The following is a 13,611-nucleotide window of genomic DNA, read 5'->3' on the forward strand; positions in this document are numbered from 1 at the left end:
AGTTTTTCATGAGGTAGGAGAGCCTTCACATCAGCAAGAGGTGCATGAGACACAAACCACCAGTGTGTCAGTGTTTGTCATATACCAAAAGGGCACTAGGAGATTGTTTGCAGTAGCAAAACGAATATTATCTCCACCCGGGGTGGAAGGGGTCTCGTTTCCTCCAACAGCAGAGTAGATACAGGACAAGGGTAAGCAACCATTACATGATGAGGGACCTTCAGGAGGTCAAGAGACAAATTTCATTCTTATTCAGGATGATGACACTGATTTGAGCTCAAAGCTCAAGGAGATCATTCGGGAGCAGCAAGATGACATTCATGACTTGTCTCTCAACCTGGAAAGAGCCAAGTGGATAATCAACTATTTGGAATAGAGAAACAAACAGTTAGAGGATCAGCAAACCATCATGGATCTCCAAAACATAAGCGCAAATCGACAAGCTGCCAAGAGGAGGAAAACCAAATTGACACCACTTGAAAAAGAAATTGAAGCTGATCGTGAATCTTGGCTTGAGAGGACAAACATGCACTTGGAAAAGATGTTGGAGAAGGCCAACAGAGATAAAAAGATGTTGAGGCACATGGCCTACCACTACTTGGCGAGAAACAAAGCTTGCAAAGCGAGAATTAGGACTTTGAAGGCCAAGTTGAGGAAACCATTGAGGAAGAGAAAGGAGCAAGATAGACTCCAGATCTTGGCTAAGGCTTCCTTAGCGCAACAAAGCACTTGATGCATGACACTCAACCCAAATTTCAAGAGATTTGGGATACTTTTTGCAAATTTTGAATTTTTGGACTAAAAAACGGGTTTTTCTGCCTGGTGCGCCGCGCCACCTGGCGCGCGCTTTTGCTAGAGACCTCCTTTGGAGGAAAACTTAGCATTTTTGGATTCCTCATGAAAAAATATGAATTCCCTCACATGGCCAAGAAATTTTGACAAGTTTTGAGCTTCCAAAAGGGTCAAAACACCTCAAAAATGCCCTTTTTGCCCCTTTTTGGCCACACAGGAAGCAGTGTTGGGAGAACTCATTTTTGGAGGGGCAAATGGACACCAAATTTAGAAATTCTAATTGTTCTGGAAAGTATATAGGCATATATTTCCAACAAGCCCACTTGGAGAAAATTTGGTGCACGAGAAGGCCTCCAAAATCAGCTCCAAAGTAGCATGGCGCACAGGGATAGGAGCGCGGTGCACAGGATGAAATTTTGTCATTTTGGCCAAAAAACTCTGTTTTTCGACTAGTTTCTTCTCAGTTTGACTTTTATCTCTCTAATAGTCAAAATCATGATGTAATTTGATGTGACTTGATGGATTTTGATGTAAATATGCTAAATTTTCACTCATGGAGGTAGATACATCATGAAAAGGTAGTTTGCAATTGAATGAATCAATTTCCTAGGTTTTAGAGGCATGTTGTTCCATTGCCTACTTTTTAGTTCTTAGTTTAGATCTTGTTGAAACAGCTCCTAAACTCATGAATTCGACCCCTAAAGCCTAGCATGAGTTGTTTGTTTCCTATATCTAGTAGTTTTTCAGTCATTGGTAAAGGTTGGACTCTTGTGAATGCTTTGAGCATTATTGTACATTCATCTCTGCAATTTGGCAAAGGAATAGACCAGGGTTTGCACCACTTTGTGGGATTCTTGTGGAAATTTGATTTGGTATTATTTTTCCTTCTGTAATGAAAGTTTACATGTGTTTATGTATGCCATCATCTCTTTCTATTCAACTTAACTAAATGAATCAAGGATAAAGATAGAATTCATTGATGTTGCAGTGCTCTACCTAGGGTTTGTTTAGTTATTTATGTTTTCAGCTGTTTGAAGAGGATCCCTGAGACTTTCATTCCCTCTCCAACTCCTCACCAGTCTTAAGACTCTCCATCTCACCTATTTCAAATTACTAAACCATTTGCCTACCTCGCCCCATAAAGATCTCTGCAAGACTGTGTCCATTCCCCGGACCGAAATCTGCCTTTCACATTTGAGCTAGCAAACCAAAATTAAATTCAATCAAACTCCTCTGAGCATATACCTAGCCTAAAATTAGTCTTCACATTAGTCATCTCAAGCTCTATTAACCATATTCTTCTGAGATTGACAAGGAGAGAGCCCTCTCTTGACCTGGTAGGTCTAGCTACCAGGTTAAGTGTGGTTTGATGTTACCCTAGATTCTGCCTTTCTCAGCCTGAGGTAGATTTAGACCCTAACAGAGTCTATATCTTGTAATTTCCTTATTACTTTGGGTAGACAAATATATAGGATACCAAAGGTAGCTCTACGTACCATAATTTCTTTGCTCGCCATTAAGCAATGTAGGAAGGTCATCTCCCAGACTGAGAAATTTGTCTTCTTTGTGATTCATTCTCAAAGTGAGTAGAAGGTCATGGCCACATCCATGGCCTCCACACAATGTGTATCCACACAACATAAGAAATTAGATAAGATCATGAAAGAATACAAGACATCTTATCCTCACCCACTAGGGTACCTATGCACTGCTAGGTTAAGCATTTAATCAATATAAACCCCGATGCACCTCTACCCAATGGGCCAATCTATTATTTATCTATTTTGGAAAATGAGGAAATAAAGTGATCCAAATATTTTACTTCAAGGATGCATACAAAATTGCATATGAAAGAGCATGTAAATAAGTGACGTAAACACATAAAACAAGAGGAATTCAAAAGTAACCATGAGATCAAAGGCACAAAAACAACTTGATAATGGAGTTCACCCAGTGTGGGCTATGTCTCTAGACCGACTTAATGAGGGGAGGCATCGTTCATTAAATGGTAGTGAAACCAAATTACAATCAATTACAAAAATGACCCTTATACCTCCACTTTCCGGAATGGTCTAAAAATGTGAAGCTCTGCTACAGAAATGGACATCACCATTGAATTTGTGGTGTGAAATCATGTCAAACGACTATAAACTTGACCATGTTCTGAGCATGTGACTTTTGGAGCTCTAAGGAATCTTTTAGATTCCCTACAAGATTCTCTACAAAAAATCTCGTAAGATTCCTAGGAATCTTTCTCGAAAACTGCGTCAGGATGGGTGTAGTTCCAACTTAGTGCATTGTTCCTCCTCCCGTAATCAACATTCTCAGTTCTGCATGACCTTCCCTCTGTCTGGAATGAAAAAAACTTGGAGTTTAAATGGTGTTGCGTGGGCAAATATCCCAACAGAGTCGTTAGGCGAGTTGGTGGTGCGTCTGAATAGTGCCAAGGTGGTCATGGGTTCCAACCCCGCTGACCCCCCATATATAACTGGTGCATTGTTTTAAACGTTGGCGTATTGTGTTTTTTGGTGCTTGACGATTATGGGGTCGCTACCGGCCGGCGCGGGTTCAACACCCGTCAACCCCTCGATTTACGACGATGGTATATATACACACAGACACACACAATATGTTATGTGGCTCAGTTGGACGAGTTTGACCGCCGACCAACCAGCCCAACCGGTTTTTTTTTTTTTTGAATTTTTAAGGCACAACAGTTGAAAGCCGCCTGTCGGTTTCTAAGGGTCACTGGAGGTTTTAAAGAGGCGAAAAATTTGTCGCCATCAGTGGCCAGATTCCAGAAAATACCACTGGTGTAAATTATCACTCCCTTAACCAACCGCCAACCTTGTTGACGTCACTCTGCCACGTGGTGCTCAGTCACTAGTTCGTAACGCCACGTCACTTTGCTGATGTCATCCTACCACGTGTCAACCTGTGATTGGTCCTCCTTGATCTGTATGAACATGTCACCCTGCTGACGCTAGTAGTCGTACGTATGACATTAGCATCCATACTGCTAATGTTAACTTTCCATGTGGCACTGTGGGTCCCACTTGCAAAAAATTTAGTTGTTTCGAAAAATATTCAGTGGGCTATAACTTTCACATATGGTGTACGTTTAAGGTTTCGCTCACGCCGTTGGATTCAGAACGATAAGCTCTTCGATTTGAGACCAATTTCGCTACATTTTGAGGATGTAAAAAATTTGGTCTTTTGGAAACCTCCTGGATCATTTCTCCCCACTAATGCGATTTTAGACTACCAAAAGCTTTTCAATCAATTGGAAAGTGAGGGAATTGCTCCGTCACTTTCTCCTTTTCAATCCAACGGGCCTTACTTGGATGCATTCCCTTGAAACCAATACAAAGGTACTCCATGTCTCCTCATCGTTATGTCCTAGTTCTCATGTCAATAATGATATCCTCAGGTAGCTTGTCCAAGTATTATGGTGCAAATTCATCCACTGTAGGAACCTGTCCAACCTCTTCGATGTCCATGATCAAATGAGGCTCATAAAGCTTTAAGTTTTCAACGTTCACCACTGAGTACATCTACATGTATGTTGGAAAATCAAGATGAAAAGCATTGTCTCTAATCTTCTCTAATATGATGAATGAACCATAGCAGATTGGTCTCAACTTATTTCCTTCCCCTTTCATTCTGTCTTTCCTAATGTGGAGCCATACCCTGTCTCCAACCTGGAATTGGTGATCAACTTGGTGCTTGTCATGTCGAGCTTTATATTGAGCTTGACTTTTCTCCAATTGCTCCTGCACTTCCTGGTGAATCATCTGAATTCGTTGAATGACCTTTCGTTCTTTGTCCCTATCATCTTGCTCACTCGAATCTTTATCTTTCCCAAAGACCATGTTTAAGGGATCCTTTGGAATATATCCAAAGCATGTGTTGAACGGTGAGCTCTGAGTGGATGAATGCATTGCCCAGTTGTATGCATGTTGTACATAAGGCAGTTTCTCGTTCCACAACTTCAAATGCTTGGCACAATAGCCCCGAAGTAAATGTATCACTGTGCAGTTGACAACGTCTATTTGCCCGTCGGTCTGTCGATGAAACAACTTGCTCCTCTTGAACTTGGTGTCCATCATTCTTCACAAACTCGCCCAAAAATATCCAAGGAAATGAGAGTCTTGATCAGACACAAAGGTTGTGGGCAACCCAAAGTGGATCCATACAAATTAGAAGAAGAGATGAGCAGTCTGCTTTGTAGTGATCTGATTTTGACAAGGCATTAAAACACACATTTTTATAAATCGATCCAAAATGACATACAAATAGTCATGACCTCTCCTAGAGAAAGGAAAACCACCAACAAAATATATTGACCACTTTTCCATGGAAGACTCGGAACATGGAGTGTTGTGTAGAGCCCCAATTTTCTATCAGTGGGCTTGCTAATTGAACAAAACACACCTCCCTTTACATATCGAGTCACAATATTTTTCTTGTGAGGCCAATAACATAACCTCTGCAAATGACATAAAGTTTTCCCTACACAAAAATGACGCAACACAAGAGAGGTATGAGCCTCTCTAATTACATGTATTCTTTCATTAGTGACGATACAAATTTTGCTAATGTGGTACAACAATTTTCCCTGCAAATCGTAATTGTCTACCTGTTATCCATGAGTTAGCTTTGCATAAATCTCCTTAAAATATTAATCATCAACATATTGTTCAACATAAATTTCAAAAGATAAAGAAGCATTTTGCAAAATTGTAGATGCATAAATAGGAGGGTGAGAAAGCATATCTGCCACTTTGTTGCTAGTTCCCTTCTTGTATTTTATTACCAAGTGAAACTGTTGGAGGAATCCCATCCATCTGAAATGACGTGCTTGTTGAAGCTTGGTTTGTGACTAGAGGTACTGCAAGGGCTAGTGATATGTGTGAATGATGGTCTCCTTTCCAATCAAATAGTGCTTCCACTTCTTCACGCTTTGAACCAAAGCATACAACTCCTTGTCATATGTGCGATAGTTCACAATATCTTGGGAGAATGTCTTGAATGGTAACATACATGTTTCCTCTGCTGCATCAATATTGCTACCATGGCACATCCAATGGCATCTGTCTCGATCCCAAAAGGTTGATGGATGTCAGGTAAGGCCAAACCTGGTGCGATACTGATCTTCTCTTTTAGTGTATTAAAGGATTTCTGTTGCTTTCCTACCCATTGAAGGGTTTGCTTCACACTTGTCAAGGCATTCAAGGGAGATGCAATGACAGAGAAGTTGGAAATGAACCTTTTCCAATATTGCACTGCACCCAAAAACCTATGAACCTTAGTAACATTGGTGGGTTTAGGCCACTTTATAATTACATCAACTTTATAAGGATCGATTTTCAATTGTCCACCTCCAACAATGTGACCCAAGTAAACCAAAGGGGTCTTACCAAATTCACACTTCGAAATTTTGACATACAAATTTTCTTTTTGTAAAACATCAAGCACCTTTTTAATATGATTCACATGATCTTCCCATGTCCTACTGAAAACAAGAATGTCATCAAGATAAACAAGTACAAAATCATCAAGAAAAGGCATGAAAATATCATTCATCACCCTCATGGCCAGAAATGGCATTACCAGCCATTCAAACAACCCCTATTTTGTTTTGAATGCGATCTTCCATACATCCTTTTCTGCAATCCTGACCTGATGGTAGCCACCGTGCAAGTCCATTTTTGTGAAATATACAACATTTTTCAATTTCTCTAGTAAATCATCAATGCGAGGGAAAGGGTACCGATTCTTCACCGTTATTTTGTTGATTTCCCTGTAGTCTATGCACATCCTCCATGTGCCATCCTTCTTTGGCACCAACACAATAGGTGAACCACATGGAGAAGAACTTGGCCTTATGACCCCTTGGTTCAACAATTCTTGCACCTGCTTCTTTATCTCCTCCATCTCAATGGATGAAAACCTGTACATACCAATGTTGGGTAAAGGAGCATCCTACTGCAAGTGAATTTCATGTTGGATCTCATGCTTTGGAGGCAACCCACTTGGTTCCTAAAAAAGCCCATTATAGTTAGAAACAATTTCATACAATTCTTTTTTATGAGTGGGATCACAACCTTGGAAAGCTTCAGATGTCTTCGCATCCTTTGCTCTCACAACCATGAGCATGCACCCTTTATTGGAATTGATCAATCTCTTCATCTGACCTGCACTTACAAGACTGACACTGATCTTGGCATGATGAGCTCTAACAATGTATTCCACCTCATCTTTTGTGAGATGATACTTGTTTTCATGGTGAAAGAAAACTTCTTTCCTATCATACAAATATGGACTCCCTAATATAATGCCACATATATCCAAAGGTGCAACATCAAGGTCAACCTCATCTACCAGTTTGGATGTAATCACAAATCTAGCTCTACATTTCTTGGTTACATGTAATTTGGCTTTGTCACACACCCAACCAAGAGGGTAGGGTTTTGAATGAGGCTTGGTTTCTAACCCTAATTTCTGAACCAAGGATTATGAAATCAAATTTGCTTGTGAGCCCAGATCAAACAAGGTTTCCACTTTAGTGTGTTTCATCACAACTTGTTTGTTGAAAAATTAAGTCCTCTTTCATTCAATAACAAGAGGCTCATTTGAAAAACTTGTACTTGCATGCAATTCGGAATTTTCATTAGCATGAAGAGAAAGAGTACCTTGTATGCCCATTGTTGTGATTTGTGTCTCGTCACTAGAATCAGATCCAAGGTCTTGTTTTACGGTTTCCATCGTATTTTGCTTGCTCTTACCACCAAATCTCTTTGGCTTCAACTTTGGATGCAACTTCCAACAATGTTCATCATCATGGCCTTCCTTCTTGCAATGTGTGCAAGATGGCTTTGCTCCTTCTTCCTTCTTGGTTGTAGTTGCCTTCTTGTCCTTTCCCTTTCCTTTTCCTTTGAACTTGCCATTATGAGGTTTGAAAGATGATTTCTTGGGTTGATCTTATTTGTCATTCTTTCCCCTGCTTTCAAGGTGAATGACCTTCACACTGGCCGCATCAATAGTAGTAGGATCAAATAACAACAAAGAATGCCTAATGTAACTATGTAAAGCACCAATATATTTTGTTACAGTTTTTGGTGAATCAAGTGAAATGCCCAAATTCAAAGCTTGTTTTCTAAACTCTTCTGTGAAGATTTGTACATTTTTACCCTTTCCTTGTCTCAAATATTTCCATTCCATTAAATCATTTTTGTCGATAACCCAAAGGATTAAACTGATCTTTTAATGCAGAAACAAAATTGGACCAAGAAGAATGGAGATTACCCAAGTTTTTGTTGCCTTTTTGCAACTTGATCTCCCACCAAACGAGAGCGGTGCCACCCAGCCGAAGAGATGCTAATTGGATCTTGGCCTCATCCTCCTTGATCTATTGAATATGGCAATAAACCTCAATCTATCTCATTCAATTGTTTAATTTCTTTGCACTACATTCTCCATTATATGTGGGTAAATTAAACTTTACATCTAGCTTAAAAATGGCTTCTTAGATGCATTCTTATAAAGCATGTTAGAATGATGAGAAGAGGAAGAAGAAGAAATATCACTAGAGGATGGAGAGGGTGGTTCAAGGGGCTCTCCTCTTCCACCTTCATGATTTACCGAGGCGTGATCATCTGGTTCTTTATTATCAAGCTTGATCGTCTTCTTATATTCTGCAAACAACTTGTCAACTTTCTATACTAGGTGAAGAAGATCTTGTAATAATTTCACTCTTCCTCCATTTGAGCTTCCTCATATGCCATGTTCCATCTTCGTGTTGCATGCCCCGCTTCGAGATCAAAGGATTTGAGTTTTCCTTCTCCTCTTTGGAGCTTGTTCCTGGTTAGAATTCACTCATGCAACTCGCATCAAGAAGACCTGATTTGATACCTACAGTGCCACATGGGATGCTGACATCAACAGTACAGATGCTAACATCATCCATAATACTGCTAACATTGGCAAGGTGATGTGGTTGTATGGATTGAGGAGGACCAATGACAGGTTGACACGTGGCAGGATGATGTCACCATGACATCAACAAAGTGACACGGTGGTATAGATCAATGACAGAGAGCCATGTGGTAGAGTGACGTCAGCAAGGTTGGCGGTCGTTTGCACCAGCGACAGTTTCCAGAATCCAGCCACTACAGACAATGAATTTGTCGCCTCTTTAAAACATCTAGTGACCCTCAGAAATTGACGAGCTTTTTAAACTTGTGCCTTTCAAATTTAAAAAAAAAGAAAAGAAAAAAAAGTGGGGGTTGGGTCAGTTGGCTGATGGTCAAACTCGGCCAAGTAAGCCACATAACATATTGTGTATATATATATATATATATATATATATATATATATATATATATATATATATATATATATATATATATATATATATATATATATATATCATCATCGTAAATCGGGGGACCAGCAGGTGTCAAACCTGCGCCGTCTAGTGAGTCGGCTCGTTGGCGGTGACCCCATACCAAAAAACACAATACGCCAATGTTTAAAACAATGCGCCAGTTATATATGGGGGGTCAGCGAGTTTGTAACCCTGACCACCCCGACACTATTCTGACGTGCCACCAACTCACCCAACGACTTCGTTGGGATATCTGCCCACGCAACACCATTTACGCTCCAAACTTTTGCTATTCAAGACAGAGGGAAGGTCGTGCAGAAATGAGGGCACTGATTGTATGAGGAACAACGCCCTAAGCTAGAACTGTGCCCAACTTGGCGTGGTTTTCGAGAAATATTTCTAGGAATATTGGGAGAATATTTTTGTAGAGAATCTTGTAGGGAATTTAAAAGATTCCTTAGAGCTCCAAAAGTCGTCTACTCAGAGCATGGTCAAGTTTATAGTCGTTTGACACGATTTCACGCCACAAATTCAATGGTGATGTCCGTTTCTGCAGCAGAACTTCATATAGATTCTCTAAAAAATGACATATCCAACCAAGCTCCTCACCCTGCAAAAGCCCAATTGTACTTGTGCAAAAGAAAGATGGGACCTAGTGACTCTGCATTGATTATAAGGCCTTGAATAAAATCATAGTCAGGAATCAATACCCAATTCCTCAAATTAATGACCTTCTTGACTAGCTCAAGGGGGCCAAGTACTTCAGTAAAATTGATTTGAAATTTGGCTACCACCAAGTCCCAATAAATAAAACCAATGTATCAAATATTACTTTCATGTCCAAATAAGGTCTTTTTGAATGGTTGGTCATGCCCTTTGGTTTGACAAATTTCCAAACAACTTTCCTGAGGCTGATGGGTGATATCTTGTGGCCTTTCACGAATTCTTTGGTGGTGGTATATCTGGATGATATTCTCATCTTCTACAAGAATTAGGTAGAACACTTGCAACATATCATCAAATCCTTCATACTCTACAACTTCAAATCTTGGGTTAGGATATTTGGAATGTGATCTGGAAGTTGGGGGTGATTTTGAGGGAGACTGACTCTTAGAATGACCTTTTAATTTTGGATTTGATATTTCTTCCATTCATATTTTGAAGGCCCTCCTTCTAGTGCAAAAAATGTTGAAGGTTTGAAATGTCTGCCTCAACATCGCGGAAAACCACACAGTCAGGACCTTAGAGCAGATCCTTTTATGTTTGGATTAGTGGCTCTGACTGGGGATTATGGGACCAATTTCCATTAGTATGTTATGATAAATATGGACAAGAGTAGGGTCTTCTATATTCCATCTCCATCCCATAGAAGTAAAATTAGAGGTGAAACAAATGGCATCCATTATATAGGCGCTCATATAAAAAGGGGGAACCACGTTCTGTGAAAAACTACGTTTGCTCCTATAATTCATGATTTGAGTAGTTATATTGTCAAACAATATGTTTCCCCAATCCATAATATATCCATTAGAGGCAGCATCAATGAGTGGTACCCATTGGTCGGAGAATTTTGTTGTATTAGGGTAACCATAAATCCTACATAACATAGTGACTATTTGATAGTATGGACTAGCAAGGGAAGCAATAGAATACATACCCTTATCTTCTTGCTTATGTTTGTTAGGATATCTTCTCCAGTTTCTGATGGGATTTGATTGATGCTCATTCTCCTTCATGAACTTCTCTATAAAAAGCTTGTCATATTTTTGCTGAGGTTACGGTAGATGATAGATTTCGCTTAAATCGTTGTTGTTGAATGACCCAATGACTTTTTTCCTCTTTGTCATGAAATTCCTTTGTGCAATGTTCATATGATCAATGACCCATTTAACCATTTCTGTATAAGTGAGGATCTTGGGTCGGGCTACAATCCTATGCAAAAATGAATTGGCGACATCACTGTAGATAGTTTCAGAGACTCGGGTAGAATCATCGGTCATAGTTTTTTTTTCTTTTACCCTGGGTCCTTCATATTCAAAAAGCTTATGAATAGCTTCCCAAGAGGAGCTTCCAACATCTGGAGAACATGTTGTATATGAGAATAATGTAGGAATTTCGGTAGTTTTAGGTGGGGGAGTGACAGGTTTCTTTTGAAAAATGGGTTTCTTCCTTGCTTTAGTTTCCCTAGACATCTGTATTGAATTTTGTTTCTCGGGACTGGCCTGTAATGTAAAACACAAGAATAAGCGGAAATTCCTTAACCAAAGAGTTCTTTAGGGAAATAACTAGTTTCCATAGCAATTCATATCTTTATGAACAAATCTAGACGACATCAAGCTACAACGATTAAATAATTTAAAACTTTAAAAAACATAAATTTGCTACTTTTGGCCATTAAATGATAACCATGTATTCGCATGGGCTCTATATAATTCAGCATATCAACGAATTTTATTGGGGAAATCTTAGGGATACACCTTTAAAACTTGCGATATCCTCACCTTCTGATAGATGTTATTCAAAATATAACGGTTATGAGTTGTAAGCGGGAAGAGATATCAGAGGTTCTGTATCGGGGATGCAATATCAAAGATTTTAAAAGAGTGCCTCCCGATGTAAAAGTTCCGATATGGATAGGAGGCAAATATCAGAGTATAAGGGATATCAGAATATTAGAGGATGAGGGATATCAGAGTGTCGAAAGATGAGGGATATCAAAGGTATTAGATATCGAAGGTTTTTAAAGTGGCGCTTGCTCTTAAAGTTCCGATACATGGAAGCTGTTCCCATATACTACGTGGTAGTTTTGTGGGGCCAGGCTCTTCTTTATTATATCCATAGAGTCATGTTAACATAACTTTAGACTTAAAGTATCAGAAAGTTTTAATCGGGGGAAAGTTTTACTGCGACTCCACTATAAGTAATGTTATGATATTTAAATGTTCCGATAGAACTTCTTTTGATAATACATTTTAAACAAAATCCTATTGGATTATTTGCAAATATTATATTTACGAAGCTAATATCAGATATGAAAGATCCAATAAGGGATATTTTCTTATTCAAAGGTGTTTTGGTGACAAAAACTAGAAATTGCCTTATTTTATTAGAACCAAGGAACTTTATCAAAATTCAAAAGGGTCCCCATTATTTATTAGTTCAACTATCATAAAAATTAATGGGGAGTTGTTGAGTACTACAACATAGGGTTATTGCATTTTTTCCGTAATGTGCCTCAAAGTGACTCATTCCCAGTGAGTCTTCATAACCATTGTTGTATGGAAATTCTACCAGTGGAAGGTAGTCTTCCCACTTTCTCAACTGATGCATCACATACATCCTCAACATGTCTTCCAATATTCTATTTACTCTCTCTATTTAACCATCAGTTTGAGGGTGGTATGCAGTGTTGAAGGCCAACTGGGTTCCAAAACCAACAAACAAGGATTTCCAAAAGTTTGAAGTGAACTTAACATCCATGTCTGATATTATATTTTTAGGTATTCCATGCAACCTAAATATCTCTTTCATGAAAATTTGGGCTATATCAATTGTGTTATGAGTACTTTTAACAATTATAATGTGAGCCATCTTGCTCAAATTATCAACCACCACCATGATGGAATCATGTTATCTAGCTATTTTGGGCAGGCCTATAATGAAGTCCATGGATATGACCTCACATTTCCATTATGGAATTGGTATTGGTTGTAGTAGTCTATTTGGGTTCTTGCACTCTACCTTGTTGACAATCTAAACATTTTGCAAGGTATTCATTGATATATTTCTTCCTTCTTGGCTAAAAATACGTCCTCTTCATGGATATCATTATCTTTTGATATCCATGGTGACTTGATTGGGGTCTTTAACGGAATTCATCCATGATAAGCTTCCTTAAATCCTTGGCATTGGGCACATATTTCTTGTTCTTGAATATCAATATTCTAGCATCATCAAGTTGGTAGCTTCTGCTTACTGACCCATTGGTTGTTCCTTCCAACACTTCTTTGCATGTTGGTAATATTCATCATCTACCATCCCAGCTTTAATCCTCTCCTAGATGTCAGATGAGCAAGTGCTTATGGATGTTAGGTGAACCTCTCGTAAAATTATATTGAGTGCATCTCCCACCGTATTCTCTTTTCCTTTAATGTGTTTAATTTCGAAATCAAATTCACTGATCAAAGCCAACCATCTAGCTTGTATGGCATTCAACTTGGGCTAGTCAAATAAGTATTTCAGACCACCACGATCTATCATCAACACAAATCTCCTTCCCAATAGGTAATGCCTCCACATTTTTAAATCATGGACAATGGATGCCATCTCTAGGTCATGAGTGGCATATTTCCTTTCACGCTCATTCAATTTCCTAGATTCATATCAGATTTCATGTCCTTCCTGCATTAGGAATCCACCAAGCCCCTCCT

The 13,611-nt window shown here is 39.0% G+C and overlaps 1 protein-coding gene across 1 annotated transcript; it reads right to left on the reverse strand.

Annotated features, from left to right (window-relative positions):
• Positions 1–4,238: 4,238 nt before the first annotated feature.
• Positions 4,239–4,898, reverse strand: LOC149237557 (uncharacterized). The gene is made up of 2 exons (XM_089369313.1): positions 4,482–4,898; positions 4,239–4,346 (listed from the first exon to the last, which is right to left on the reverse strand). The coding sequence occupies exons 1-2, from the start codon at positions 4,896–4,898 to the stop codon at positions 4,239–4,241; spliced, it is 525 nt and encodes a 174-aa protein (XP_089225439.1).
• Positions 4,899–13,611: the final 8,713 nt, after the last annotated feature.

Source organism: Pinus tabuliformis, chromosome 8 (assembly GCF_031772625.1).
Source record: "Pinus tabuliformis cultivar Carrire ecotype Pingquan chromosome 8, CPIR1, whole genome shotgun sequence".
Taxonomy (NCBI): domain Eukaryota; kingdom Viridiplantae; phylum Streptophyta; class Pinopsida; order Pinales; family Pinaceae; genus Pinus; species Pinus tabuliformis.